At 33.6% G+C, this 25,115-nt stretch overlaps 4 protein-coding genes and 1 long non-coding RNA gene across 7 annotated transcripts; 2 read left to right on the top strand and 3 right to left on the bottom strand.

The window, feature by feature from the left end:
- Window positions 1-2,375: 2,375 nt before the first annotated feature.
- On the top strand, window positions 2,376-4,556 carry LOC124435331. Its single transcript, XM_046985266.1, has 6 exons — window positions 2,376-2,550; window positions 2,641-2,882; window positions 3,082-3,120; window positions 3,190-3,261; window positions 3,331-3,402; window positions 3,498-4,556. Exons 1-6 carry the CDS (start codon window positions 2,429-2,431, stop codon window positions 4,181-4,183), a joined length of 1,233 nt encoding a protein of 410 aa, XP_046841222.1. The 5' UTR covers window positions 2,376-2,428; the 3' UTR covers window positions 4,184-4,556.
- A 2,837-nt stretch (window positions 4,557-7,393) lies between these two features.
- Window positions 7,394-9,202, bottom strand: LOC124434371. 2 transcript variants are annotated; one of them, XM_046984261.1, is made up of 5 exons: window positions 8,951-9,202; window positions 8,243-8,534; window positions 7,966-8,152; window positions 7,651-7,864; window positions 7,394-7,507 (listed from the first exon to the last, which is right to left on the bottom strand). In XM_046984261.1, exons 2-5 carry the CDS (start codon window positions 8,276-8,278, stop codon window positions 7,402-7,404), a joined length of 543 nt encoding a protein of 180 aa, XP_046840217.1. In that variant the 5' UTR covers window positions 8,279-8,534; window positions 8,951-9,202; the 3' UTR covers window positions 7,394-7,401. The 2 variants fall into 2 exon arrangements, with proteins under 2 accessions (XP_046840217.1, XP_046840216.1); XM_046984260.1 differs by lacking the exon at window positions 8,951-9,202 and having other exon boundaries at window positions 8,243-8,724.
- A 2,359-nt stretch (window positions 9,203-11,561) lies between these two features.
- Window positions 11,562-19,569, bottom strand: LOC124434279 (autophagy-related protein 16-like). Of its 2 annotated transcripts, none has more exons than XM_046984162.1 (2): window positions 19,494-19,569; window positions 11,562-12,454 (listed from the first exon to the last, which is right to left on the bottom strand). In XM_046984162.1, the coding sequence occupies exon 2, from the start codon at window positions 12,434-12,436 to the stop codon at window positions 11,858-11,860; it is 579 nt and encodes a 192-aa protein (XP_046840118.1). In that variant the 5' UTR covers window positions 12,437-12,454; window positions 19,494-19,569; the 3' UTR covers window positions 11,562-11,857. The 2 variants fall into 2 exon arrangements, with proteins under 2 accessions (XP_046840118.1, XP_046840117.1); XM_046984161.1 differs by lacking the exon at window positions 19,494-19,569 and adding an exon at window positions 14,562-14,786.
- Window positions 19,570-22,382: 2,813 nt separating this feature from the next.
- Window positions 22,383-24,083, bottom strand: LOC124434500 (interaptin-like). The gene is made up of 3 exons (XM_046984394.1): window positions 23,992-24,083; window positions 23,100-23,519; window positions 22,383-22,581 (listed from the first exon to the last, which is right to left on the bottom strand). The coding sequence occupies exons 2-3, from the start codon at window positions 23,499-23,501 to the stop codon at window positions 22,435-22,437; spliced, it is 549 nt and encodes a 182-aa protein (XP_046840350.1). The 5' UTR covers window positions 23,502-23,519; window positions 23,992-24,083; the 3' UTR covers window positions 22,383-22,434.
- LOC124434501 lies at window positions 24,008-24,493 on the top strand. Its single transcript, XR_006944791.1, has 2 exons — window positions 24,008-24,092; window positions 24,217-24,493. It is a non-coding gene; the product is annotated as an uncharacterized LOC124434501 (long non-coding RNA).
- The last annotated feature ends 622 nt before the right edge of the window (window positions 24,494-25,115 follow it).

Consider the following 25,115-nt stretch of genomic DNA (forward strand, 5'->3'; position numbering starts at 1 on the left):
GATTGGGCAATATTGATCACCTGATCAATTTCCGCCATTTTGGTTCCTAGTTTTGAAATTTTAGCTTGTGTTTATATAGCAATTGCTGCTAGTAATACAGTATTTTGAGATAATATTGCGTTTTTTTATGGATAAGTGTGTAATAACTGATTGTTGAAGGCTACTAAATGTCATTACATATCGCATAAATCGAGGATTACGAAAAAAATGAAAGAAATGCCTTTACGTCGAACTTACGAAATTTGATTGCGTATGGTGATTGTTGTGCTGAACTGCTTTTGATATAAGGTTCAATTAACTGACTCAAGTAGAGAAACATTTTGGGCCAAATAACATTGCAAAGTTCGTGCTGATGCAGTTTCAATAGTTTTCTTACTCCAAAGCTTGTTTTTAATCGAAGATGATTTCTCATTATGTTCTGAAATTGGTCAATCTACAAACCTCTCAATTCTCAGCCACTTCCATACTAAAAACTACACCAAATCACAGAAACTCTTATGATTTTCCATGTTGTATTTTGTATTTTTAGTTCATCATTTAAAAATGAAGTAATTATAATTAGGATATTCAATGAAACAGCTGAGTACAATATATTTTTGGTATTGAATTGTACAAATGTACCCTACTTCTGTAGCTCAAAGTAGAACATTACTTCTAGACTTGTTGATGATATTTTAATTGTAGGTTTTGGTTTATAAGATCACAGAGGCATATCTCCATAATTTCAGCTATTTGGGCTTTTAATGTATATTACAACTGTTGCTGCCTTTCTCATATATATTAAAATATTGCCGCTTTCTGATATATATTTAGGTGCTGCTAGCTTTTGATATATATATTTCACTGGCAATACAAGGCATAGAATTTGAACAAACGGGCTGAGCTCCTCCAACACACCCTGTTTGATCATTAAACACATATAGAAGTTTTGTCATTCCTCAACCAATAAATTTAACTCTTTGCTAAATTAAAGATTGGATCAGACTCATATGCTGTATAAAAGACTACAAACAGTAGCATTTATAGCAAACAGACTGTTCTTCAACAACAGAAATGTTTCATATTATAGAAATAATATATTCATTTTAAAGAAATGCTTCACCAAAATTTTCAGCAGAATCCCTAACAAACTTTATTAGAAATAAACTTTAATACTTTATAAAGTGATAAAGGCGAAATAACTTCATATAAAGGAATAAAACGTTTAAGGCCAAATGCATCTTGGTCAAATCATTGCATATTTCAATAACTAAAAAGTAAAAAAGTCTGTCATTTTCTGCTGAGCAAGAAAATTTTGTGATCTTTCAGAATAAAAAATATCATGCTTGGATTAAATTGGGGGGGCATAAATCACTCACTACCATTAAATTGTTACAAATCTTGAACACAAATCTCTCCGGACCAAATCTGCATGATTACTATGATTCGAAGTTTCGAACAAAGTCTTGTCCAAGTATTTGATAACACTGATGCCAGGATAACATTGCCGCTTGCCACCAAGCTTAAAGATCTTGAAAACTTGTTACAGAGTCGGAACATAAGCCGAGAAAACACGTTCACGTACGAAAAATACTTCTTACAATGGGTCACGATCAATTTGAAGCACGAACTAGTAAACCGCAAACGAAGCTCAAACCAATGAAATTAAATCAGGTCTGCCGCAAATCGTTAAAAAAACGCAAAGAGCTTGCTATTATTCCTAATATATTTGATACTACCATGGAATAAGCTTAAATTGCTTTCTTCTTTTGCATATAAACCCAATTTCCAATAGTATTATTATAGTTTCACTTTGCAAGTAGGAACCAAAATGGCGGCTCCGCGCTCGCCCCAGACCGTTTGTCCCAACTCTTATACTATAGAGGGCTCTGGATAAACTGGCCAGAATGTATACAGATTAGTATTATGGAGAGTTGTTTTTCATAAAATTAATGGGTTTTGATTCACATATGGACAACAATTTTAATGCCTTTAAGCAGGATATAAAGGAAATAAGGTAAGAAATAGTTTTAATACAATATACGTTCGTCATTCGTATTCTACGGGTTTTATAAGTTTCTCTCATTGAATTGTATTGGTTACGAGATGAATGTTTTTACAACGTGTATGATATTGAAAGGCAATTTCCCAGTAGATTTGTTGTTTGAATGTTTGAATTCAAGTTTTTTGACTTGTTATTTTGCATTGCATCTGCATCATTGAAAATGAAACTTTGTAATTTCATCTTGTTTGTCAAATCTGTATATGTTTAACAATAAAGTTGTTTTTTAACTCTTTTTTTAACAAAAAACTTGGAAAGTTTTTGCTGTGTGAATTTGCATGTTTAATAGTAACCAGGACCATCATTCATTTTGTGCTGGAAAGCTATACAGTTATTGCAAGGTTTTTATGTGCTACTCTCTCTGTGTCATTCATACACAAATATTTCATGGCAAAAGAGAACAAACTAAAGAGTGGGTCAAGAACTCATTGTGCTGCCATCAACTGCACACAAAGCAAACGAACTCGTCCTGATTTAAGTTTTTTTCGTTTTCCAAAGGATCCAGAGAGGTAAGCGTATTTTTTGTTTGCAAGTGTTATGGAAATTTTATGTAATGCTGCATGGGCAATTAAGTATTTAAGCATTTCTTTGTATTTCAGATCAAAGAAATGGGTAAACAATTGTCGTCGTGAAGATCTTTTGGGCAAAAGTGCAGAATATCTTTACAAGAATTGTAAACTGTGTACAGATCATTTTGAGGACTGCATGTTCACCAGCATGGAAAAGAAGAGATTAAATCCTCAGAGTAAGCCAACTCTATTCAAAATTCCCAATCCTCCACCCCAAATTGGGAAAAAACGAAGGGCAATTGAAAGAAAAGAAATTCAATATGCTCCATCAGGTAAATAAGTAATTTTTCACATTTTATTTTCCAATAGATTTCAAGTAAGTATAAATAAAACAACGAAACACTATTTTTACAAAAAATGAGGAAAAGAATTCTTAGAAATTATACACATAATTCACTTAGCAAGCTACATAGAATGAAGTAGATAAAAAAACGGGGAGAACTGAATGATTACAAAAAAATTTGATTACAGCAAAGAAATCTCAACATGAAGAAATAGCCAATGTTACAGGTTAGTTGGTGACATGCAATACCATGTACATAAAGTTGTTGATACTGACTTAATTAAAACACTTTGAAGGAATAAGAGGGCAACATAGCAAAGAGTGCGACAATAAGCATGGTGCAAGTTTTAACATTGATGAAATGGAAGGTTGGAGAGTGTAACTTTTCCAATTTTTATAAGTGGCATCTAACCCTGTAGTTGCACATTTCTTTATAGAAGAAAATCAAACAACTGAAGGCAACCAAATATATAATATTCCCATGAATCAATCAAATGAAAATGAAGAAGGTAAAATGTAATGGTTTTGCAACAGCTAGATTACATTAAGACTTTACACATAAGCTAGTTAACAAAGTTTTTCAATGACCACAAATTTTCTTTAGACAATGCACCTGAGTGTTCAAAACGAGATTTCAGTGGTCAAACAAACCAATCCCTCTCAAATAACACCCCTAGGAAGAGAAAACAAAAAAAAAAAATTCAAACTAAGAATAAAAAAATACGAAGGCTGAGCAGAAGGATAAAAAATCTGGTGAAAGAGGATATAGATTGCACATTAGAAGCTGCACTAAAAAACCTGCCTGAGCATCTAGCCAGCTTTAGAAGGTTACAAATGAAGCTCCACTCAAAAAAGACACATGGTCGAAGATACTCACCAGAATTACGATCATTAGCTATTTCTTTATGCCATGCTAGTGGAAAAGCATACAGGCTTCTATCAAAGCGTTTTATTCTGCCATCAATGACATCAATAAGATTTGTTTCAAGAATTCCTATGAAAACAAGCATACCACAAGCAACATTAAACCTATTAAAAGAGAAAGTGCTACATATGAGTGAAATGGAAAAGACGTGTACATTATGTGTTGATGAGCTATCTTTAAAGACCCACCTTTACTACAATATCACAGTCGACAAAATAGTAGGTGTGGAAGACTGGTGGTGGGTGCAGAACAAACTAAGTTGCAACATCTGGTCTTGTGCTAATGTTAAGAAGTGTTTCTGGGGGGTGGAAGCAACTATTGGGTTATGTACTTGTCGTGTTCTGTTGATGTTTTTGAAGAAATAATCAAAGAAGTCATTGATAAATTGAAGGGAATTGGATTGAATGTCCTTGTCATTATATCAGACATGGGGTCCAACTTCTATAGCTTGTCTCTTTGCTTAGATGTAAATTGTGACCAACCATGGTTTCTGCTCAATAACAAGAAAGTTTACCTCATGTTTGATCCACCACATCTGATAAAGTGCACAAGAAACAATCTGATGAACTACAATTTCCAATTTGGACAACATGTTGTCAGTTGGAAGGACATAGAGAACTTCTATGTAAAAGACAAAATGCATCCATCAGAACTGCTCCAAAGTTGACAGATAAACACATCTATCCAACTAACTTCCAAAAAATGAAAGTCAAATATGCTACACAGATTTTTAGTCATACCATTGCAGCAGCTATTTGCACATATGTTAGCTTTTGAGGATTATCATCTTGTGCTAGTGGAACTGCAGAGTTTCTCTTGAAGTTTGATTCCCTCTTTGATTGTGTAAATAGCTCCAATCTAAAAGCAATTAAAGAGTTGAGAAGACCAATCACAACCAAGAGTTCACACATCACATTTTTGCAAGAATCCTTACAATTTATTAAAAAAATTAAAGTTTTCAATGGCAATAAGGATGTAACAGGCAGGATAAAATCATTAAAAGGTTGGTTGGTTACAATTAGTGCAATTATAAACATATGGAGTACATTGCAAACAGCCCACAACTTTACTTACCTACTTACCAGAAGGCTGAACACCGACCCACTTGAAAATTTTTCTGGAAGCATACGAAAACAAGGGGGGAATAGTGACAACCCCACACCAATACAGTTCACAAGAGAAAGTTGTTTTTTTAGTGCGCTTCTTACATCATTAAAAGGAAACTGTGCTAAAGATATGGATATCCTCTTGGTTCAATGCACAACAGCAAATATATCAAAGCCAAAACATGTAGACAACATGCCACAATCCCATCCAAGCATTCTTTCAATTGGACCAGCAGATTATAGAGAACATAATGTGACTTCTAACTTCATTCAAGATAATGCTGTAGCTTATGTTGCTGGCTACTTGCTGAAAAAATCATTCAAGATGCACAGCTGTGATGAATGCAAGAGAATTTTGACATCAAATGATTTTGACAGTGATCAACAGCTTTTCTGCTATTTCAAAGCATATGATAGTAAGAATTTTGGTGGGTTGAATGTCCCAGCTAGAAGATACCTGGAATACATAAAGACACTGGAAGATACTTTCGTCAATTGCTTTTCTGCTACAACCAAAAATTCCAACGTTGGGGCAAATATATTAAAAGTCCTCCGGGCAATTCCACCAGTTGATGTATGTGCAGAGTTTCCACATGATTATTTGTTAAAGCTTTTTGTCCGAATGGGATTGCGTATCTATTAAGCGATAAATTTGCAAATCGTGACTTTACCACCACCAAAAGGAAATGTCGGAAATATATAAAAGTCAAACATCTTTAAACTAAACAAAATTGAAGAATTTAATGCAGAGCAGGTTTACTCACAGTCCAAGAAAAAACATAGACAAATAAACTGACCCTTACCTCTAGAACTTTGATGAACAGACAGGACAGACGACATGTCGTCCGTATTCAAGTTCTACTTTGAATGTTTCTACACTTATTTTTCAAATACGACATCGAATTAACCGATAAGACATAGAAGACTTGCTGCGATTTACTGTATCTACTTGAAAAACGCAAAAAACTGCCAATGTGCCGAACTATTTTAGTTTTTGGTTAAAAACTTGTCCTTGGCACTATAAATTACATTGCGATCAGGCTGCATTTATCTGGCTGAAAACATGGCCGCCGTGTAAAGTTCCCGGATTAACATTACCGAAAACTGGGGACACGAACAACAAAGTCTCCGACATCGAGTGGCGTTTCTGTTATGTATCTATTCTGTGCCTGATCTTTAGTTATTAATTTATTATGACATCATAAACTGATGTCACAATATTTTCAGAATAAATACAATACCACGTGTTATTGGTCACGTGGCTGGAATTAAAACAACTCCACTAGCTATAATTTACCTCATTCGGCTCCATTATATCTGCATAACATGAAGCTTTGACCACAAAGATTAATTTTTGTAGTTCAAAGACTTGTCCTAAATTCTAAAAAAACACTTACTTTTTAATGTCAACCCTTATTGAATTTAAAATTTCAAGATGAGTTGTCGGTTTTGTTATGCTGTTGTCATGAAATTGAAACAGGTCAAATCTGTCGTAGAACGTAACTGATTTATATCATAATCCTCTTTTAGTATTGTTTTTTAAAAAAGACGATTTTGTATCTGACATTGTGAGGCATTTTTAGTAATGGACCATCAAATATTCATTAAAAATAATTTATTTACCTCTTGCATGGTTGCAAAAACTAATACAAGGATATGAAACCATGTTAACACTTTCTTAAAACGACCTTTGTGAGAGTTGTGTTTACGTTGATGTTTGGGTAGCATAATAAGTCAAAATTTTTCGTCAATGTGCCGAAATATTACTTTTGACTAACTGAATTGTGACACATTTTATACTACATTCCTGGCAAATTAGCGAATTGTGAAATCAAAGACAGTGCAATATATGTACAAAATGTTTTAAAGGAATGATATCTTAAATATTCTAGCTCAAACATCAAGAAACAAACGAAAAAAGAAATCCACAGTAGGTTGTACATTTTACAAACCGTGATATTAATAACTATTTAACCATCAGCAATCATATAACTAAACGAACTGAACAATATCTATTATAACCTACTTACAAGGAGGTTGTAACTAAAAAATTAAATAAGTACGACCATTTATTCATGTATGTGGCTAACTTAGGAAAATAATGTTGATATAAGGCCCGTTTACACGGTAATCAATTTTGGCACGTTACTCCAAAATTTAGGCACGCGAACTCATTTTTATAGCACTTGATTTGCGTTTACACGAGCAAATTTTCTCATTTTGACAGGCCGTAAATTTCCTTGGGGTACTCCAATTGTCAGCGGGTCATTTTGCTGTAAATGACGTCAATTTGGCGGTTTATTCAAAATGGCGCCTTTCAATAATCTAAATAAAATAAATATTTGGTATGGTTGATTTATATCCGCAGGCGTACGAATTTCAGGAAAAAGCACGGGAAAAACTGATGAAAAGCAAGTCATGGACTGATGCAAGGAGTAAATCTCTACTTTTTTTCATGAATGCGATTTTGATAGCTATTAACAGTCGTCGAACGAGGCATTATGGATGAACCCACGATCACTTGGTTGGTTTGATATGGTTGATTCGGATTTTTCCAATTTAAATTCTTCAAGCTTTTTATACCTACAAAATTATAATCAAATAATGATTGTGACAGACATTGTCAAAGCTGAATACATCTGAGGGGTAGATGTCCAAATCAAAAGTTTCTGGTATTTTTTACCAAAAAAAACAAAACAAGCAATATATAAAGAAGGTGAATATACCTTTCAAAATCATCATTTGACATTGCCCTGAATTGTTCCAGGACAGCATCCATGCTCTTTTCAATAGAACTCCTTTTTTTCTTTTGTTTCTTTCCTAGTTTGTAAGTGTTTCCAAGACTCTTTTCTCCTAAGTCTGGCTTTGGTTTGTCATTCCCTTTATCATATTCAATAGCTCGATTCTCAGCTACAGTCTGTTGATTTACTTCCACATTAACTAAAGTTTAATTAATTTTGAAAACAATTACTAGATAGCTGGGGCACATATCTTGTTTTGATGAAATAACAAACAGAAATTGTCTTCCATACAAATGTTACCTGTTTCATTTGAACTGTCACAATTTGGGCAAGAAAATGGTTCTTCTTCAAAGTATACCATCATACATCCATTCTCTGTTGTGTGTGCTCCATCACTATATATAACTTTTTCATAATCACATGTCTTTTCATAATCATCATAATCTTTTGATGGATTTATCACCTCTACCATACTTACTGACAATATCTGTAAGATTAAAAGCAAAAAATGTTTTGTGACAAGATCATATTATCATCATTAAGCAAAATGTGAAAACATTTCATTTCAAAATAATACCATTAATGATGTCATCATTTTCATCATCAACATCATCTCTCAACATGTCCGACTGACTATTTTTTTGACTATCAGCCTCAGCCATGATGTCAAGTAAAACCACTGGAGTCACATTAGGTCTTTGGGATAAAAATCTATCCAACTGTTGAAAGTATTTCCATGGCTTTTTTCTCCCATTCCCACTCTTCTTAGCATTGTCTTTTTCACTTTTATATTTTTGCTTCAATTTCTTAATTTTATTAATTACTTCTTTTAGTGTAATATCTTCATAGCCTCTTTCTTGTAATTGCTCCTTTAAAATGAATAACATGTTGCACCTTTTTTAAATAACAATAATGCATTGAACCAAGCAAAATAGTAATGCGTTCGTGGCAATTTATTCCTACTATGTAGGAAATATAAGTTGTAAATGGACAACTTACAATAACACGCACTGTCAATAAAGGTTATAGATACGTAAACGTACAGCCTCAATGCATCAATGAACTATTGAAAGGTGCAGTATTCATATGTTGTACTATGCCTGGCTAATTTCTTTTGAATAGGATACCACTTTCAAAAAAAGAGCTTGGCATAGCAGAATACATGAATATTGTCCGCCAAATAACGTTCCACTAACGCCAGTGCACAGAGTATGTAAAATCTATACGAGTCGATTCACAGTCGAAGCTAATACAATATGTCTGATATCACAATAAAATGGCTTACCAGTAAGGACTTGTAAACCTTGCTTTTATCTTTGGATCCTTTTGAATTACCCAATGCAATTTGTATATTTTCGTCGCACCAAAGAGTTATTAGACTTCTTGTTTTTTCATCACTCCATTTCATGCATCTTGGTGTCGCCGCCATCTTTGTTTATTTTAATTCCCGCCATTTCCTTTTCGCGCTTATTATTGCTCATTTTGCTGATATAGCTAAAAACTCGGCACGGTGCCGCTTTTTTGACGTGCCGAGACTACCTCTTTCGGGTCACCTAGGAGAAACGGTGCTATTTCCAGTCCGCTAATTTCCTTCACAATGTCGGGAGCGAAAAGACGTTTCTTATTTCCATGTGAGAAAAGTGTAAAGTTAGAAAGAATTCGCGCATCATGGACGCTACCAGGCCATCCTATAACCACATCCAGGAACATGTAATTACAGTCAGCGACCGCTTGCATCACGATACTGTGAAAACCTCTACGATTCACGTACTCTATGTTGCTATTATCTGGTGCTAATATTGGTATGTGCGTGCCATCTATTGCACCAGCTCACATAGGAAAACCCCACTGCTCTTCGTAACCTTGCAAAACTTGAAAGAGGTCGTCTCCCTTAGGAAAAGTGATTGCTTTGGGAAAGTGCTTTATTATTGCACAGCTTACTTCTTTAATGCACTGACACACTAATGAACGCGAGACGCCAAAAAGATTAGCAACAGCTCGATACTCTGCTGTACACGATAAATAATACAACGTTATGGCCAGGCGTCGTTTTGCAGAAACTGGATTACGCATGGGAGTAATTTTACGATCTATTTCTTGACGAACCCTGTTTAATATAAATTCAAACGTGCTTTTTGTCACGCGAAAATTTGCGTACCACAGTTCATCGTTGTAGAGTTCATCGACCATATCAAACCAAACTAGTGAACGTGGATGCATCCACAACAACCTTTCTCGTGGTTTATGCAAATAGGCCAGTACTGCTTTGATTAAGGCAAATCGACGCTTATTTCTCTTAAGACATGATACTCCTGAAGAAACGCAGCTTCTAAACCTCGTTTGAACGGTTTGCTGTTGTTTTCGGAAGTGCATATACCAAGCTAAAGCTATCTTTACCTTATCATTATGTAAGTTCGCCATGTTTGAAGTTTCGAATAATCCGCCAAATTTAATTTTTTTTGTCATCCGCCGACACTTATTTTTTGGAGCTCATACTTTATGCAGGCCGTTTTTATAAATCAGGCGTGCCTATTAAAAAAATGGCCCGCTTAAAAAACTGACGTGTAAACAAAGCGGACCTAATAAAAGACAGTGGCCCGCGTGCCAAAATTTAGTCGTGCCGTGCCCAAAACAGTTGTCGTGTAAACGGGGCTTCGGAGGTCCCGGCACGCTAAAATTTCAAGGCACCCGACCCTTAAATTTTAGGCCTGCTATCCGTTTACACGAGAAAAATTTGGAGAGCCGCACTCAAGAAAACAGGTTCGCGTACCTAAAATTTGGAGTGCCGTGCCAAAATTGATTACCGTGTAAACGGGCCTATAGTTGGTTCCTAACTAAGGTAATCAGCGAATTATCTCTTCGAGCAGCGACACCTTTTGAAGAATTTTGAATTTTACATTGATTTGTTCTAACCCTTGTATTTTATTCTTCAATGCTTGTATTCTCTGATTTTTTTCTTCATCACTTGAATCTAAATGACCAATTCAAAAGTAGAATGCAGCGCTATAATTCAAACACTAGCCAGCTCCATCTAACATAGCATTGCCTTTTCTTCTCTTATACATCTTGAATTTTAGGTTCAATCTAATTTCGTTTGTTGAGTTCACATAGAATAATGCAGTTCATGTTCTACTACGTAGTAATAATAAGTTCAATTACGAATATCTCAAACAACAACAAATCAGAATATTTATTGCGTCGGATAAATGCATTGATTGTAGTCTATTTATAATAGTGTGTTTTACGTAATAAAAACGTACGTTCCTTAAGGCCTGTTCACATCATCCGATTTTGTCGGAACCTAAAAAACGGATCGTGTGACCACATATAAAGTGAGCTTCCGACAGTCGGATCCGTCAGGCTGAAAAATCGGATGAAAATAGAACTTGCTCTATTTTCATCTGACAAGATCAAAGAAAGCCGACTAGTCCCGGACCTCTCAATCTCTATACTTTCCAAATTTCATTTAACGCAAAACATTAGATGTGAAAAAGACTTAAAAACAAGAACAAATATACGCAAAATATTTTGATAAATGTATTGCACAACATAAAAGTCTGCACCCACATTTATAAATATCTAAACGAAAGTAGATCGTCCAGTTTGGTATAGTCCTGAGAAGGACTGTTTTTGTTGTTGTTGACTATAACAAAAACAACAACAATAAAAACAGTCCTTCTCAGAACTATACCAACCTGGACGATCTACATTTACAAACATGTAACGATACTCCCGGGTTCAAACCATTTACTTTATCTAAACTAACATAAATATCAACAAAATTATCGGACCGTCTGAACAGCAACCAAAAATCGGAACCGAAACAATCGGATCCGACATATCAGATCGTGTGAACGGGCCTTTAGAGTAACGAAACTAATCAAAAAACAGCAGTATCAATTTCTAAGACATTTATTTTAATGCTAGAAATAATCAGAAATAATCAATAGATGTTTACAAAAGTTGCAAAATGACAATTGTGGATATTATCTTTTACTTTTGTTCACTGTTTGAGTACATTATTGAAGTGCTTTTTATGCATGTGCAATTTTTGTATATTTAAAGTTATAGACTAGCAGAAAATAACAGAGTGGTGCATTATTATTCATGCATGATAGCTGTATAAGTTAAATTGAATACGTTGATGTAGTATGTCTGTGTAATTAAGGTAATAATAGTGTTCTTTTGGTAATTATTTTAAATCGGGGTCTTTATGGATGATCTTTTGAATTTCGTTAATTTTACTGTTCAATGTCTCAATTTCCACTACGTTGTCGGTAATACGTCCTTCCATTTTTTTAATTGTCTTTGTTTTTTCATCATCACTCTTTTGCAGGTCCTCAACTTGCTTTTTCAACTTCGCAATTTGCTTGTTTTTTTCCTTAATTTGCTTTTGCATGTCCTCAATTTTATTTTCTTTTTCCTCATCGCTTTTTTGCAAGTCCTCAATTCGCTTTTCCAAGTTCTTAATTTGCTTGTCTTTTTCCTTAATTTCCTTTTCCAAGTTCTTAATTTGCTTGTCTTTTTCCCCAATTTGCTCTTGCAGATTCGCATTGTTCTTCGCATTTTCTTCGATTTTTTTTCTGAGACTTTGTGTTGCCAAAGAAATGTCCATTTGAAGGAGCTCAGGTAATGAATTCAATAACTTCCTGCCTTCATTTTCTCTATTAGCCGTTTCTTTTTTCATTCTATCCAAGCTTTCATTATGTTTTTTAAGAGTTTCTTCGTTGGTATTTACGTACTCTTCTACTGCATTAAACGTAGCTGCCATTTTGGTAACTTTTCAAGTCTAAAAATAATTTCACAAAGTTTATGCAAGCAATGGCTTTAAACGATTTCCCAAGTCTTTGCTTTGCTTAAAACACAATGACTTAATTCTCTTTAATTGAGACAGATATTGCTGGCTTTTTCACATATGCAATAAACACAATGAAACGCTTGCGCTGATTAGTCTAGAGCTGAGTTTGCATTAGCCAGTGCAAAACACATCTGAGCTCAACCAATCAAATCAATCTAAACAATCAATTAGTCAAAGAGAATTTGTAAATCGATCATGAATACATTTTAGAGGAAACATTAAAATGTTTCGCATTATTGTTATTTTATGAAAGAATAAAAAGATGTTTTTTTGTGTTTGCATTGGTTTAGGCAAACCTTGGAGACGTTTGTGAGAACTCTCGAGCATGTGCAACCCTCGACCTTCGGTGTCGGGCTTGCATTGATCTGCTCTCTATATCTCCCTAAGGTCTTCTCGATTTGCATAAGCCTGTAAAAACACAGTGAACATCTTTTATTTCTTAACTAATAACTTCTACTATAGCAGTAAGTTAATGACATATAAGATCATTTCCTTATGCCTGCATGCATGCAATGCTTATTGAAAATTGCAGCTGAGTGTTAACCTTATTGGTTATCCTAATTGTTTTCCAATATACACAAAATGAAAATGTCATTTGTAAATTTTATAGCAATTAATTAAGTGCTCATATTATCTTCCTTAAACATGTATTATATGTATATAAATTGACCTTTAGAAAAAAACAATTTATTTTAGATGATGTTTAATAATTTCTTAGGTTTACAAAAGTATCAATAATACTAAAACAGAAATTTTTTTGTTGCGCCATGTTTACCAGCATGCATGTGTATACCTGTAAGAGGTAATTGGAAAACCCACATTTTTTATTATATATTTTTTCAAAATTGCTTACCCTCTTATTATTTTTTTTTTACTTTTTACTTTATTAAAACGATCTTCCGAGAAAACAGACACCAACATATAGAAACGCATTAGATTGGTAATGACCTTGAAAGTATAGTAAGGAATTTGTAGAAATCTACAGAAACTTGTGTTTCTTAAAGTTATCACTCCCCGCCATTCAATCATCTTTAAATATTGATAAATTTCAGTAACTAGCACCCTTGATGGTTAAGAAACATCAAGAATGCTCATCAATTATTTCCTTAATACACTGTAAAACTACCCCCCTTACAAGGTTTCATTTTGATCAGTCTTCCTTTTTCCCAAAGTTAACTTCATTAACTGTATATTATAACCGTGGAAATAACTGTTCTGCTTCAATTCATTTTTCTAGCCCAAATTTAAAACTTCGTGACTCATATTCATTTCTGCGCCCCTCCAGAAATCAACAGATGGGGGGCCTCGGCCTCCCTGCACCCGCCACTGCTAAGATTGATTAAATAATGTAGACTTACAATACAGTAATAACTAGGGGAATTAAAGCACATATATTAGCGAATGAGAAACGAAGTAAAAGGTTAAAAATGAACGAAACAAGAAACTTCCTTTACATCAAAACAATTGTGCTGCTTTATAGCTTCCCTTTTCTCTATTTATTTGCATGTCTGCATTTTTAATTTAGTAACCGCCATGGCGAACAATTCAACCTGTTAGTGGCCAATGCTTGCGAAAACGAAAGTACGAAACGAAACTTAATTAGGAAATTATCTGGCCCCAAGAGAATCACAACACGATGCTATACACATTATGTGTGTCCGCCTAAAAGTTTGTTAATCTCGAGTTCTTTAACGCAGACCGCATAGAGTAGTTACATTATGATGCATTTCACTACATATGGCCCTTAGAGGGTAAGTACAAGTTTCGTTTAATAGAAAATATATAACACTAACAGGGACTTGTTATGACTCACGTCACAGCAGTTTTTCTCTAGAAATCCCATGTCTGAAAATAGTGACATTTAAAACGGTGCGAATCTTATCCTGTGAGAATAGACGAACTTAGTAGCTATCATAAGAGCAATAACAATCACTTTGGCAATATCGCCAGACATCAGAAACCAAACAATTAAAAATTTTTTTTCTTTGAACAAACGTCTATACTTAAATATGACAAAATTCGTGTAAATCAGACGTACCTGTGTCGAGAGAAGTGAAGAGCTTGTTCAAATCAGAAATTTGTCAATATACCGTAAAAAGTATTGAGAAAAATGATGGTATCTGTTTTTCAATGCGATTGCTTTTAGAATTTGTGAAGCTCCTTATCTTAGCAGACATAGAGTCGCAGTCAAACACTGCAGGTTGCTATCTAAGATAGAAGGAATGTTGATTAAATTGAACGAATTATATTTGTTGGCAAATAATTCGTTATGCTACTAGCAACTGTTGCTACAACAAAAATTTTTAATTAAAAACAGTGGATTTCAGTAAATGGACAGCTGTTTTTACATTTGTAGTTCACCCATTTGATCTAAGCTCTCCGAAATTATGTCCTCTCATTTGTATTTAGCATTTCCTTGACATATAGACTTAGCATATCTTATAAAACTTAAATAGTCTGCAAGTGCAGAGTGTCAAGTCACGATAAAACTTTTACATACATAAATTATTCGTAATGACAGGAGCATTACATGTCGTCGTTTCCACAAGAACTAGCTAATGCAAGTCTGAAAATTCAACTAGCAATCTTATATTCTATAATAGTTAATTACGTAAAAATGGTTTCCATCTTAGTTTCAGTGTGTTCTCCTCAAAACACATCTTATTCATTTCACTTTAATATAATAGGGAAAGAAATAAATAAAATTCGTTATCTTTTCTTCCCCGAATGACAACTGACAAATTTGCATTATATAAAATAAAAACAATAAAACGCCTGCGTTGATTGGTTGATAGCTGAGCCTCATCAGTTAAATCAATCAAAGAGTATTTGCTGATCAATCATGAAGACATATTAGAGGAAATATTAAAACCTTTGCTTTGAATTTATCTTTATCACATTATTGTTATTTTGTAAAAGAAATATAAAGATATCGATGTTTTTGCCCTGATCTGCTTTCGAGTTAACGAAGCAACTACGCGATAGCAATTGGACTCTCTTATCTGTCCGGCCACCCCGCTTATCGGTAACCAAGAATACGGGAAAAACCATTCTATAACCCGTTCGTGGTTCATCTTTTTTTTAACGGGCGAAACGAGATATGGAAGCCTTCAACAGATTGCCACACTAAGAAATCATCTATTTCTGTTTTGTGGCTTTGACCAAGCTCTAATACTTGATAATCTGAGATTATGTCTTGGATTGAAGAAAGAAGCCCTCGATTTCACTCGCCAAGCCTAAACAATGAGAAACGAGTTAACACAAGAAGTATACCATCCTTTGATTGCTCGATCTCTTTTGAATGTTGGGTTTTGCTTCATTGAGAATGGTGATTACGTCGGAGCGAGAAACTGCTTAGAGAATGCCAAACAAATATACGAAAATACTGGATTAAAAAACTACATTTCCATTGTTTTGGAAATTTAGCGAGATGTTTGTCTTTAGAAAAACCATCAGATTCCAGTTTAGCTTTGGTTTGCGCACAGCAAGCTCTAGAAATGATGAAAGAACATGTTGTTGAAGATACTAATAATCCTGGAATTGCCATTACCTTAGCAGTTGTTGGTCTCTGCTTTTTTTAAAGCTGGAAGACTTGAAGAAGCAAAGAAAAATCTTTTGAAGGCTTTGGACATGATCAGAAGTTTGTTTTCAGAAAACTATCCTGGTTAGTTGAAATTTACCAGCTGCTTTACATAATGTATAAAGGAGATGGAAAGTTGTAGCAAGCTGAAGATTTTAGTAAAAAAATGAAGATAGCTTGTGAGATAAACCTTTTAGCCAAGAAAATACAAGTGACAAATGATTTAAGTTGGAAAAATCCCAGAGATATTTTGTTTGGTAAAAATGAGGCAGATATTACATTGGTTTGATGTAATGTATTTCCACGTAGTTAGTTTTGTAATGACTGTAGAAAATAAACTTTGCACAATTCCATACATCAGATTGTAACGTGAAAAAAATTTTAACATTATGTGAATTACAGAAGGAGAAAATAATCAATTTAAGAAGGGATGTAGTTTTTTACAACTTTTTTACAACTTTGCATTACATGCATACTTGCAAATGTGTTTTTCAACTCAGATTGACGATGTTTCGGTGTCTTTTAAAATACGATGGAAAAATTTTCGATGACACCTAAAATGTTTTTTAGTGTGACGATGTCCATTTCCATTGAAAAAGCGATAAAAATGCAGGACGATAAGATAATATCAGGATTATTGACTCGGTGATAGATTAGCTAAGTCTTATCAACAATTTTACGGTCTTGCGTTATAATGTTATCATTTGCTGGGAAAGTGATAACCATTGGTAGGTTTAGGTTGCTTTGACAATGCCGGGTCGCTGACGTTGCCTGAGATTTCTTGGATTCTCTTATTTTTCATGATCACTAGGTAATTTTTCTGATGATCATTATAATTTCTAAACTAAATTATTTCAGATTTACATTTAAAGAGCTTTCATCATATGAGAAGATATTTATCATAACCAGTAAGCATGACACATGAACCAATTTTAACATTCATGTCATTATATAATTAAAGACATGTTGGTTACATTCTGTTTGTATTTGCAAATACAATTCTACTAGTGATTGCTATATAGCACACCTTGCAGAAGATGATAGTCTAGTGAAATGCCTAATAAACATTTATGGCATTAAGCTGTCCTTAACTGCAAGTTTTCACTTTGATAATTTTTGCTTAATTTTGGCAGAAAAAAATTTTGATTTTTTTCTCAAAAGGTGAATTTGCTGGCACTGATGTGGAGATGGGTAAAGGGTTACAATAAACTTGCATGGTTTGAAGTCTGAGCTTTTCTATACCTATGAACTGTCACTTGTAGTACCAAATTTCTAACTTAACTCATTACATAGAGGTTTGAATGGGGGTCTCTAGGGGGTCTATGCCTGACAACTTGGTAGAAATTTTTAGAGACTATTTCTGTTTTTGAAAAGCATATTATTGTAAAATAAATTTTACGTTCCTAGACATGCTAATGAGCCAAATATTTGGCATGATAACGAGCCTAAATATTTGGCAAAACATTCAAGTATTGTTCACTTCATTTTTTTTTTGAAAAAAACGTAAGTAAAATGTGTTGTTTTTACGCAAAGACGATGCCCACAAAATACATTTTGTATTGCTCTAAAACCCTGAAAATGGCAGTTTCAAGGCTCTGAAATTCAAAATTTCTCAGAGGAGAATGCCTCAGACCCCTCTCCCCAGGTGCGGGGCGCCTCCGACGTTTTATGACTCATGTTTGAAAAATCCTAGGTGGAATGACTAAACTTTATAGCTGTTTCCGTGTCTGTAAATAGCTGAAAATATTTATTAGCAATTTATGATAAGTCTTAACAATCATAAAAAGTGCTATCCTTATTGTTTATATAATTTCTTAGAAGCACTATTGCTAATACGCATTTAATATTATGTACGACTAGTGTTTTAAAATGGACATGTTTCGACATCTTATAATGCCATCTTCAGTATAAGTGAAATAACAAATTATTTTGGTTGTTGACATTTGGTACTGGAAGCAGAGAAACTTTGGATAAACGCCGAGTGAAAGACAATCTTTAAGAAACATAGCATCTAGTTCTGCTTTCCTTTGTTTGGTTTGAAGCTTTTCAAACTTCCGCATTTCTGATAGGGAGACCTTTCCTTCGTATTTTTGTGCTAAGTCGTAAATAATGTTTCCATAATTTCGTAGAAGCACTATTGCTAACGCGCATTTAATATATAAGACTAGTTTTTTAAAATAGACATATTTCAACTTCTCATGATGCCATCTTCAGTATAAGTGAAATAATAAATTATCTTGGTTGTTAACATTTGACATAATACAAAACCCGATAGCACAAATTATCCTCGCGTTCGCTTACAAAACTCTCAGGCAATGAAATTAGCACCAGTTAAATGTGAAATTTCTAATCTATCATCTGGTCTTACTTTTTTTAAAACAGCTAAAGTATTTTGCGACATATTTGGGATTGAAGAACTCTTAAAAAATTCACAACAATTTTACATTCACAACACATTGTCACTAAAGCGTAGCAAAAGACGGGGGAAATGACAAAGTTGACTTATTCATCCGATCATTATTATAGACATGTTTCGACATGTCATCTTCAGTATAAGTGAAATAATAAATAACACAACGTTTATATAAAAGTAATATGATACAAACCTTATAAAAACCTTATACAAACCTTTTTATATAAACCTTGTTTTATTTATTACTTCACTCATACTGAAGATGGCAACATGACATGTCGAAGCAGGTCTATTTCAAGAAACTTGTCGTGTAAATTCATTAAAAATAATTTATTTACCTCTTGCATGGTTACAAAACAAATACAAGGATATGAAACCATGTTAACACGTTTTTAAAATGACCTTGGTGAAAGTTGTGTTTAAGTTGGTGATGCTTGGGTAACATAATAAGTTAAAATTTTTCACCAAGTTGCCTAAATATTACTTTTGACTAACTGAGGATGACAGTTTGAGTTTTTTTGCTTATATGTTTGGTGTTTAAATGTGCAGATATATTGGCAAAGTGCAAAAATATGCTTGCAAAGTTTTGCTTTCACTCTTGTTATTTTTAAATTGTGACACATTTTATAATACATTCCTGGCAAATTAGAGAATTGTGAAATTAAAGACAGTGCAGTATATGTACAAAATGTTTTAAAGGAATGATATCTTAAATATTCTAGCTTATCCATGCGTTCGCTTACAAAACTTATTAGCATCGGATAAATGCAAAAATTCTAATCTATTCGCTGGTATTACATGTTGTAGAACAGCTAAAGTATTTTGCGACATATTTAGGATTGAAGACTCTTCAGGTAATTCACTAAAATTTTACTCATTCACAATCGAACGTCGCTAAAGCGTAGCAAAAGACGGCGCAACAGCAAAGTTGACTTACTCATTCGATCATTATTGTGATAAAAAGCTAAAAATCTAACCTTAAATTAATTGCCGTCGACAACTTTCTTCCCTTCTTCTTTAGACGCACAATGAAAGAAATAAGACAACAAAATGGTTTCTTTACTAAGACCTGAGCTTTAAGTATTAATTTATTATGACATCAGAGACTGATGTCACAGTTTCTTCATACTAAATACCATACCACGTGTTATTTGTCACGTGGCTAAAATGAACTTTCGTTTTTGTAATTCGTAGATTTGTCGTAGATTCGTAGATTCGTAGATTCTTAAAAAATAGACCCGCAATGCGTACATTTGGATAAGTGTAAAATAGAAAGGAATAGAGGATTGTACTGTTGGGCTTTACATGTTTTTGCTCCTAAGGAAAGGCCAGAAGTCCATTTCGAAGAAAAACATTATTAGAGTTTATTAACAACAGTGATAAAAAAGAAATTCGGTGATTTACAAGAAGTTATTAAAACGAAAATACTGCACATCAGCGATTTCTCAGCAATAACATAATTCATGTAAGCAATGTCCTATTTTTGTATGTTGTGTGTAAAAAACAGGGGCGGATCAAGAGTGTCAAATCCGTCGCGCGACTGATGCTTGAAATTCAAAAATTACCTATTCATATTAATTAAAAATTCATTAATTATTCTTACTTTATTATCGCATTTACTTCGTGATAAAAATCCAGCTTTATTTTTTATTGAAAACTAATGACTAATCCAATGAATATCTCGTTGGTAACCAGATCAGTTGAATTTTAATTGACCTGGAATAACCGACTGATAAGCGGGGTGGCTTGACTGGTTCGACGGATAAAGGAGTCTATGAACGCCAAAAACGCTTATTTTATTGGTCAATGGCCAGATCAGTGGACAGTCTGGAATGGTCTCGACTGATAAGAGGGGTGGCCGGACGTATAAGGGAGTCCAATTCATTTGAATTTTTGTTTTACTGTGATTGGTTTGACGGATTTCGACTGATAGCCAACTGAACTAACATAGTCAAGCTCACTGTCTGAATTGAATGTTTGATCGTTTCATAGTAATTTTTATAAGCATGATAGAAACTAAACTACAATCAGATGGAATTTATGGAAATCTTTTACAAATTCATATATTGACATGAATGCTGCTGTCCAAACTGTGAATGTTTTCAAGAGGGTGAAAAATTTATGGATAGATTGTAAATGCTTGGCAAAGACGATCTCGCGAGCGACATTTCAGTCATTGATGTTCAAAAGAAAGCCAACATTTTTTTGAGTTTTATCAGCAGAAATTTACATTCAAAATCGTAAGTGAAGTTTATGCATGAATGTAATATATCAAAGTTAATTTATGCGAGTGTGTGATGCGATTTATGTCAATATGGTGTATGGTAAGCAGATTGACGCTTCTAAAATTGTTGTTGCCGAAGGACTTTTGATTTCTTTAGTGCTTGGGGAATCGTGGCCGTTATATGGCCGCGAAATCCTACATTCCTGCAAATATATTTCAATGGACATAAAATCTGTAGCCATAAGACGCCATACTATTATTTACTTTATCATAAACAAATGTTTGGGGCTTTTCAGTTTATGATCATTGATCATTCAATGATTAGACAGTTATACTACATATTGTTTAAGATTTGAGAAAACTAACATTGATTACATGAGAAGCTGTTTACTATAACCTGTGATTTTGAGTCTTCTGATCCATGAAGCTTTTTATTTTGACAATTTGACTGGAATGGTATTAAACCTGAGTATTTCACATACATGAAATGTTCTCCCATGTCACATATTGTCCCCTTTTCTAACTGAACACCTCATGTAGAAATGTAAAGGTGTGTTAATCTACGGCTCATACCAGATTGTTTGCCATAAATTCCAAAGGGCTATTGATGTATGAAAAGCATTTTCTATAAAGTAAAATTGTCTTTCTATGTATGCAGATAAACCTTGAAATTTAGCAAAACAGCAAAGTATTTTTCATGATCACTAGGTAATTTTTCTGATGATCATTATAATTTATCATAACCAGTAAGCATGACACATGAACCAATTTTAACATTCATGTTATTATATAATTAAAGACATGTTGGTCACATTCTGTTTGTATTTGCAAATACAATTCTACTAGTGATTGCTATATAGCACACCTTGCAGAAGATAATAGTCTAGTGAAATGCCTAATAAACATTTATGGCATTAAGCTGTTCTTAACTGCAAGTTTTCACTCTGATAATTTTTGCTTAATTTTGGCAGAAAAAAATTTTGATTTTTTTCTCAAAAGGTGAATTTGCTGGCAGTGATGTGGAGATGGGTAAAGGGTTACAATAAACTTGCATGGTTTGAAGTCTGAGCTTTGCTATACCTATGAACTGTCACTTGTAGTACCAAATTTCTAACTTAACTCATTACATAGAGGTTTGAATGGGGGTCTCTAGGGGGGTCTATGCATGACAACTTGGTAGAAATTTTTAAAGACTATTTCTGTTTTTGAATAGCATATTATTGTAAAATAAATTTTGCGTTCCTAGACATGCTAATGAGCCATATATTTGGCATGATAACGAGCCTAAATATTTGGCAAAACATTCAAGTATTGTTCACTTCATTTTGTTTTTTTGAAAAAACGTAAGCAAAATGTGTTGTTTTTACGCAAAAACGATGCCCACAAAATACATTTTGTATTGCTCTAAAACCCTGAAAATGGCATTTTCAAGGCTCTGAAATTCAAAATTTCTCAGGGGAGAATGCCTCAGACCCCCACCCCTCAGGTGCGGAGCGCCTCCGACGTTTTATGACTCATGTTTGAAAAATCCTAGGTGGAATGACTAAACTTTATAGCTGTTTCAGTGTCTGTAAATAGCTGAAAATATTTATTAGCAATTTATGATAAGTCTTACCAATCTTAGAAAGTGTTATCCTTATTGTTTATATAATTTCGTAGAAGCACTATTGCTAATACGCATTTAATATATACGACTAGTTTTTCAAAATGGACATGTTTCGACATCTCATGATGCCATCTTCATTATAAGTGAAATAATGAATTATCTTGATTGTTGACATTTGGTAGTGGAAAGCAGAGAAACTTTGGATAAACGCCGAGTGATTTACCATTTGCTTTATCTAAATGAACATAAATATCAACAAAATTATCGGACCGTCAAAACAGCAACCCAAAATCGGAACAGAAACAATCAGAGCGTGTCAACGGGCCTTTTGAGTAACCAAACTAATCAAAAATCAGCAGTATCAATTTCTAAGACATTTATTTTGATGCTTGAAAGAATCAGAAATAATCAATAGATGCTTACAAAAGTTGCAAAATGACAATTGTGGATATTTTCTGTTACTTTCGTTCACTGTTTGAGTACATTATTGAAGTGCGCTTTATGCATATGCAATTTTTGTATATTTAAAGTTATAGACTAGCAGAAAATAACAGAGTGGTGCATTATTATTCATGCATGATAGCTGTAGAAGTTAAATTGAATACGTTGATATAGTATGTCTGTGTAATTAAGGTAATATTGTTCTCTTGGTAATTAATTTATATCGGGGTCTTTATGGATGATGATATTTTGAATTTCGTTCATTTGATTTCTCAATATCTGAATTTTCACTTTGTTTTCGGTAATACGTACATCTTTTCTGTCATTTGTCTTTCGCAGGTCCTCAATTTGCGTTTTCAAATCGTCAATTTCCATGATTTTTTTCCTAATTTGCTTTTGCAGGTCCTCAATTTGCTTTGATGAATTTGCATCATCGCTCTTTCGCATTTCTTCAATTTGCTTGTTTTTTTCTTCAATTTGCTTTTGCAGATTCTTAATGTTCTTCTCATTTTCTTCCACCTTTTTTCTGAGACTCTGTATTTCCAAAGAAGTGCCCATTTGAAGGAGCTCAGGTAATGAATCCATTAACTTCCTACCTTCATCTTTTCTTTTAGCGGCTTCTTCTTTCATTCTATCCAAATATTCAGTCCGTTTGTCAAGAGTTTCATTGTTGGTATTTACGTACTCTTCTACTGCATTAAACACAATCTCCATTCTGGTAACTTTTCAAACCTAAAAATAATTTCACAAAGTTTATGAAAGCAATGGCTTTAAGCGATTTCTTAGGTCTTTGCTTTGCTAAAAACACGATGATTTAATTTTCTTTAATTGAGACAGAAATTGCTGGCTTTTTCAGTAATGAAAATAAAAAGGAGTTATACAAAAATGAAATTCACGTATATTTTCAAAGGATTACATATCTATAAGATTGATGTGATGGCTAGTCGTTTTTCATGGGATATTTTGGCGTTCTGTTTCAATTTTCAATTTAGTTAAGTGAGTCACGACAAAACATACAATTTCCATGACGCTTTACAGTGGCTTTTCATGTGCTGCGTTATCGTTTAATGTCTCTTAAAAAATTTAATAAGGATATAACATGTACATATTGGTGGGTTGCAACCATCCCCTTGCACGCAATCGTACCTATTTTGTATTTTACTAGTATAAAAATACACAATATTATTTAATACAAAGCATTTACCTGTTATCTTTTACTAGATCGATGTCGCTGATACCAGTACTAAAATGACAGATGTACTACTTTGAAAGTTTTTATCACGAGCGTTGTCATGAATAATAAATGTAATAAATGAGCTGTAATTCACTGAAAGTGCTTGTTATTTTATATTTGTACAAGCATTACTTCATCATATAGAGGCTCATTCCACATTTTCTATTTACTTTGCTATCTTTTGCATTCATTTAGGAAAATCAACAAGAACCAAGAACAAGTACATGCTTAAAGCTCAAAGTAACTTATCAAATTATTGGAATTTGATTTTTGATGCAACTAGTTATATAAACATTTGAAAGAATTTATTATCTATCTATATTCATGCTTAAATGATAGTGAGAGAAATTTAGATTGTTGCTCTTAGCATTTTTTGACGTTCTGACCATGCACCTATATCTTCCAATTCTGTTATACGTGTTGTCAAACTAGACAAACTTTAGAATTATAAAAGCCATTTTCTCAGTGAAAAGAATGCCCCATTAGTTTCGTGTGCGCAAAAATACGTTTGTCTTAAGCTTGAGAAAGAATTTCTTTTATAACACAAGAAGGACAAAATTCAATAAGGCTATAAGCTGCATAAAGAAACAAGTTGCTCATTGAAAAAGACGACAATTTCTTTATTTGTTGACATTTCCATGACGCTGCTCATTTAATTGTCATGAGTGACTTTACAAAAATTTTGTGAATTCTTCAAGATGGTTTTCAAGCTTAGACATGCAGACCTTAAATGTTCGACATACGCTATCCCGCGAATATTACACAGCTTAGATCTATATAGTAGTACACTTTGTCAATATGGGAGGTCTCCTACATTACCTGAAATAAGAAATTGAACACGTATGAACAAGTAGCTCGAGAATTCTTAATTTACATGAATATTGCCCAGCATTATGAACTCAAAGATGTGAGCTATAGCATCGATCGATAGGATGAGCAAGTACAAGTTTAATTTAAATATAACACTGGAAAAATAGACCATTTCTCAATTTTAGAAAAACTTACGTCATTTTTACTGATGCTTGACATTTGTTATAATTGTTTGCGTATGTTGTTTAAAAAAACAATGGGAAGAAACAACAAATTTCATTTTA

This window comes from Xenia sp. Carnegie-2017, unplaced genomic scaffold, assembly GCF_021976095.1.
Source record: "Xenia sp. Carnegie-2017 unplaced genomic scaffold, XeniaSp_v1 HiC_scaffold_14, whole genome shotgun sequence".
NCBI classification, from domain to species: domain Eukaryota; kingdom Metazoa; phylum Cnidaria; class Anthozoa; order Malacalcyonacea; family Xeniidae; genus Xenia; species Xenia sp. Carnegie-2017.